We start from the raw sequence: 6,071 nt of genomic DNA on the forward strand, positions 1-6,071 counted from the left end.
AAAAGCAGAGACATTACTTTGCCAACAAAGATCCGTCTAGTCAAGGCTATGGTTTTTCCGGTGGTCATGTATGGATGTGAGAGTTGGACTATAAAGAAAGCTGAGCGCTAAAGAATTGATGCTTTTGAACTGTGGTGTTGGAGAAGACTCTTGAGAGTCCCTTGGACTGCAAGGAGATCCAACCAGTCCATCCTAAAGGAGATCAGTCCTGGGTGTTCATTGAAAGCACTGATGTTGAAGCTGAAGCTCCAATACTTTGGCTGCCTGATGGGAAGAGCTGACTCATTTGAAAAGACCCTGATGCTGGGAAAGATTGAGGGCAGGAGGAGAAGGGGATGACAGAGGATGAGATGGCTGGATGGCATCACTGACTCAATGGACATGAGTTTGGGTGAACTCCGGAAGTTGGTGATGGACAGGGAGGCCTGGCGTGCTGCAATTCATGGGGTTGCAAAGAGTTGGACACGACTGAGTAACTGAACTGAACTGAACCATGCAGTTCAACAGTAAATTCTGGTATTAGGTTAGACTATTCTCTAAAGGTACTTTGGGTGTGGGCCTCCCCTGGATTTCCAAGACATGGTCTGAGGGTGAGGATCTGAGGTAAGGCATGGTGTATACACTTGGCTTTAGCCATAACTGTGCTCTTGAACACTCTGGTTGGGATAAGTTGAGGAATCCCTCTTGCAACCAGAGACTTAGGTCCAAGTTCTGACTTCACCGTTGAGAACTGGGCGACCTTACTTTTCTGAGCCTCTGATTACAGGGGTCTCTCCACCAGCTCCAGCTTTCTTCAGTTCCAAGATTTGAGGACTAGGGAGCCTCGGGAGTACCAAGCAAGATTGTGAAAGGATAACCAGTTGGTCACTTCGACAGGAAGTCCCATAGATTAGCACAAGAGATTGGCTTGCCACGGAACGGAAAGAGTGGTTAAGCAAGAAGCAAGACTGTTAACAGTTCCAGAGCTCGTGGTCTCCTGGGGGCAGTTTTTGCCTCATTACCGGGCCCAAGAGGTACGGGGTACATGCACGACTGGGAGCCTCTGAGAGGTGGGAGCGACCCGGAGTTGCAATGCTTCTTTTCTTTGGTGGCGTGAGGATGGGGGAGGGAGCTGTGGTCCCCACCCAGCTGCTGGGATGAGGTGCAAAGGGCTGAGGCTTTTTCTCATGAATCTGGAGCTCTCTGCAGCTAGTGGAAGGCCTTTGGGCAGGAGACTTGGATAAATTATCTACCCTCAAATGGTCGTGTGACCCTGGGCAAGTCACCTGGCTTCTCAGAGCCTTGGTTTCTCTTTGAGGTTAGTAGGAGCAAGAGAGAGGATAAATATACTAGGGGGTCTCTTGGATCTGCCGACTTGGACAACCTGAGTTCTGTGACTATCGCTGTTACTTGTAGTTACTGAAGGAGGTGGAGTGAAGCACAGACACAGGTCCTCACTCCTTTGAAGAGAGGACGATGGAACTGGCGAGGTGCAGGTGCCCTGTTGCAATTCTGCCCTGGTCCCCACAGCACCCTCTTACGAGGCTCTCCACTTCCTGAGGGAAAGCCTGTGGTCCCTGCTCCCTGAGCCGAATCCTACAATGGGGAGCTGATTTCTGGTAGGACTGGGAGCAGGATTCATTAGCCCTCAGGTCTAGCCTCAAACTTTATTTGATTTCTTGGGTGAGGTGGGGAGAGGGCGCAGTGCCGGGGGTGTGTGTGCGGGCATGCGTGCGTTGCTCCCGGGCAGGATGGCATTTCCCACGGTTACAGGTGTGAGGCTGTGATGACCAGTGAGGGGAATGTGGGGTCTTCCCTGGTGGTCCAGTGGTTAGGACTCTGCGCTTCCTCTGCTGGGGGGCCTGCGATCCATTCTCGGTCAAGGAACTAAGATCCCACAGGCCCTGCAGTGCAGCTGGAAAAAAAAAGAAAAGAAGGGGGGATGTGGCGGAGGAGGGGGCGCTGACAGAGGGATGCCCCTGCTGGCAGACTCAAAGGACTTTGCTCTGAGTGACTCTGAGTGGGCAGGAACCTTGGTACACACCAGAGGTTGTGACAGGTGTCATGTCTGACTGTGAGGGAGTAGTGAGTGTGAGAGCTGACTGTGAGTGAGTGTGTGTGTGTGTGTGTGTGTGCATGCATATGCCTGTGTGTATGCACAGGTACACCTTTGTGAGAACTGACTGAAGGATGTTCCCGTTGTTTCTGAGTGCCCATCCCTGGCCTAGATGGGACACAGACTGTTTTTAGGGCACTGTTTTCAGCTGTGAGGGGGAACTCCCTGTCCCTGACTGATGGTGACAGGTATGTTGAGGCGGTGCTGGCCCTAGGGCACCTGCTGCCTTTTAGCCCCGGGACTCCTGACAGGCAAGGAGGGGGCCGCTGAGTGCCATCTGGGCAGAGAAGACTCGACGGGCTCAGAGGGCTGACACTGAGGCCTGAGGCATAGTGGGGACTGGCGAGGTGTCCAGTAGGCGCTGCTTCCTTACACAGTGTCAGGGGACTGGTGGAAATGGGGTGCAGCTCAACTAGGAACTCCCCCACAGGGTGCCAAGAGCATCCCATGTCCTGCGATGTGGCCACAGGGATTCTATTTCAGGATTGTGACTCCTTTCACTTGTGGCAGCCTGGCATCCTCAGTGACATGGCACCCACATCACAGCAGACTCTCCTCCCCAGGGCTTCAGTTCTCGAAGCTTCCACAACAAGAATCTTATCTTTCTGCCTCATGTGTGTTATCTCCATCAACGGAAGTGCACGCGGAACTTGAGTTTCTAAGTCTGACAGCCAGAGCAAAGCCTCCCACTCTGCCCTGTTTCAAAGCCCTGGCCCATCACGACTGCTCCGTCTGGCGTCTGTGATCCACAGAGGCGTCTCATGCCCACCAAGGAGGTGCTTCTCCGAGAAGCGGTCTTGGGGCAAGTCTGTCCTGTGACAAACCCAGAGAGTGGGTCTGGCATCAGGTTTGCTTCCAATGTCATGGCTTGGGCTGGTGGCCTCTGCCTTTCGGAACCCCCTCTCTCAGTTTTCTCACCTGTTGAGTGGGTATAAAATCATATCTGTACAACATCTGACTTTTATGAGACTCCAGTGGAATTTCACCCGCATCCATGCTATCACCACCGATGTCATGGGCTATTGTATCCAGTGGTTATCCTATGCCATATTCGGGGCATAGTTCTGAGTGCTTTACATTGATTACATATTCAACAAATATTTGCTGAGCACTGACTGTATGCAGGGCACTGTTTTAGGCATTTGAAATAGAGCAGTAAACGGAAGAGGCTTCTATTCAGTAAGAGAAGATGCAAATTTTACAAAATAAATGAATAAAAGACTCTATTCTGGGAAGGTGACAAGTGTTGAGAGAAAGTAAAGCTGGGGACATTCCCTGGTGGTCCAGAGGTTAAGAATTCAAGGTTCCACTTCAGGGAGCATGGGTTCGGTCCCTGGCAAGGGAACTCAGATCCTGCAAACCCCGTGGTGAGACCAAAAAAAAAATTAATGATAAAAAAAAGTAAAGCTAAAATGCGAGTTGGGCTCTGCTGGGAATAGGAAGTGGTGTTTCCAGTTCAACTGTCTTATTTCATCTTCATGGCAACCCTGTGTGGGAGACACTAGTCTCATGTCCCAGTGAGGAGAATAAGGCACGGAGATGTTATGTGACTTCCCCATGGTCACATAGCCTGTGAGCGGCAGGGCTCGGAGAGGCAGAGTCTGCCTGACTAGAGCAGTGGGACTGGAAATCACTGCCTCTCTTGGCCTCTTTTTCCACACTTATGGGTCAAGAGGGTGTGATGGACCCTCTTCTGGTACCGATGCTCAGTGAGTGTTTCTTTGATTATAACATACAAGGCCCAAGGCCCAGCCCATTGGAAAGTCGTCGGGTCATGGAGGAAGGAGACCCCCCCTCTTAGGGGGATGGTGAGTGAGGATGGATGGTGACTTCCAGGTGTGGACAGATGCAGCCCAAGGAGGGGTGTGTATCTCGTCATTGTCTCCAGGGAGAGCTTGGAGGGTGATGTGGTTGTGGAGATACTGATACTAGTGGAAGGACAGTTGGATTTGTGGATGAAATTCTCTATTCTAACTCCTGGAATCTCATTCTTGGCTTGGTTTTTCCTCCTCTGGTTTTTATTTTTATTTTTTGGCCCTGCCCTTCAGCTTGAGAGATTTCAGTTCTTCGACCAGGGACTGAACCTGGGCCCTCGACGGGGAAGGTGCAAAGTCCTAACCCCTGGTTGCTGTCCAGTCGCTCATTTGTGGCGCTCTGCAGCCCCACAGACCGCAGCACACCAGGCTTTCCTGTCCTCCACTATCTCCTGGAGTTTGCTCAAATTCTTCCATTGAGTCGATGATGCCAGCCAACTATCTCATCCTCTGTCATTCACTTCTCCTCATGCGCTCAATCTTTCCCAGCATCAGGGTTTTTCCAATGAGTTGGCTCTTCACATCAGGTGGCCAAAGTATTGGAGCTTCAGCTTCAGCAGCAGTCCTTCCAATGAATTCAGGGTTGATTTCCTTTAGGATTGACTGGTTTGATTTCCTTGAAGTCCAAGGGATCTCAAGTGTCTTCTCCAGCATCACAATTCAAAAGTTAACCACTGGACAACCAGGCAATTCCCATCTCCCCTGCTTTTTATTAAGAAAACTTTCAAATCTACAAAAGTTGAGCAAATAGTACAATGAAAGCTATTGGACAGATGGCTCACAATTTGCCCCATTTATTCTCTCTCTACACACACACACACTTATTTCCTCTTAATTTGCTTATGTATTTACACAGAGCCATTTGAAAGTGAAATGCAGACATTATATATACTTCAGCATGAATCCCTTAAAGACAGAGATTCTTCTACATGATCACAACATGTGTCACACCGAAAAAATTTCACATTGCTCAGTGAATATCTGATATAAAGTCCGTATTCAAATTTCCCCAGCTGTCCACAAAATATCCCTTATTCTTATTGGTTTTTTTTGAAGGAGAATCCAATTAACAATCACATAATATATTTAGGTGTCATTTATTTTTATTCTCTTTCTCTCTGTTTTCTTTTTGGCTGCTCCACTTGGCTTGTGGGATCTTAGTTCCCTGACCAAGGATTGAACCTAGGCCCTTGGAAATGAGAGTGCAGAGTTCTAACCACCAGATGGCCAGAGAATTCCCTATTTTTATTCTCTTGGATATAGAACAGTCCCTCTGCCTTGTTTTTTCTTTTACAACATCAGTATTATTTGAGTCTACTAGTTGTCTACTAGAACATCCCACATTCTGAGGGACAGTGTGAATCAGAAGAGGAAACAGTGAGTAACATGAGGGCATGAGGGTCCAACACATGCCCAGCACAAGGCTGGGCAGCATGAGGGGATCCAGGGTTAAGTCTGATCTCTTCTGCCCTGGAAGTCACTGCTAAGTTATGTCACCTCCCCCAGAAAGTCTTCCCTGATAGACACTGCCGAGTGAGTTGCTCCTTTTGCAGTGCTCTCACAGCACTTGGCACACAGGTTTGCTGCCCCTTCCACACTGTGCTGTAATTAATCTTGTGTCTTCTTCTGCATGAAGCTGTGTGAGTACCTCCAAGGGAGACCAGGAGTTAGTCCACGCCTATATACGTAAAGGGCCAGGGCTCCACTTGGGTATGTAGGTTGTGTCCTGCACAAAGGTGCCTGGTCAAACGGGGAGAGAGGGGACTGGACTCCAGCCAACAGTCCGCTTGCCAACCCTTGGGCCCTGGCACTGGGCTGTATCTGCTGGGAGGAAGGAACACTTTTCCTAATTTGCCTGATGGAGCCACACACACCATGGCAGGCTCGGTTCCCACTCTGCCTGCATTCAGTTGGTGTTCAGTAAACAGTGGTCACTTAAATGCATGCTAGGTCTGGGAATGGATGTGCTTGTGATTGTTCTTTGGGGGAAGAAACTCTGATTTGTAACATTTGCTGATTCCCATGGTATAAATTGGTAGAAAAGTTATGACCAACCTAGATAGCATACTGAAAAGCAGAGACATTACTTTGCCAACAAAGGTCTGTCTAGTCAAGGCTATGGTTTTTCCAGTAGTCATGTATGGATGCGAGAGTTGGACTAT

At 49.3% G+C, this 6,071-nt stretch overlaps 1 protein-coding gene across 1 annotated transcript in view; it reads left to right on the top strand.

Moving 5' to 3' along the window:
• The first annotated feature begins 1,021 nt into the window (after window positions 1-1,021).
• RAB44 (RAB44, member RAS oncogene family) overlaps window positions 1,022-6,071 on the top strand; it is a 38,679-nt gene continuing 33,629 nt past the window's right edge. Inside the window, exon 1 of the mRNA XM_010848736.1 lies at window positions 1,022-1,049. Coding sequence (XP_010847038.1) covers window positions 1,025-1,049 — 25 coding nt within the window. The 5' untranslated portion in view covers window positions 1,022-1,024. The remainder of the gene's footprint in view (window positions 1,050-6,071) is intronic.

The sequence above is a fragment of the Bison bison genome, unplaced genomic scaffold (genome assembly GCF_000754665.1).
Source record: "Bison bison bison isolate TAMUID 2011002044 unplaced genomic scaffold, Bison_UMD1.0 scf7180017864270, whole genome shotgun sequence".
Taxonomy (NCBI): domain Eukaryota; kingdom Metazoa; phylum Chordata; class Mammalia; order Artiodactyla; family Bovidae; genus Bison; species Bison bison.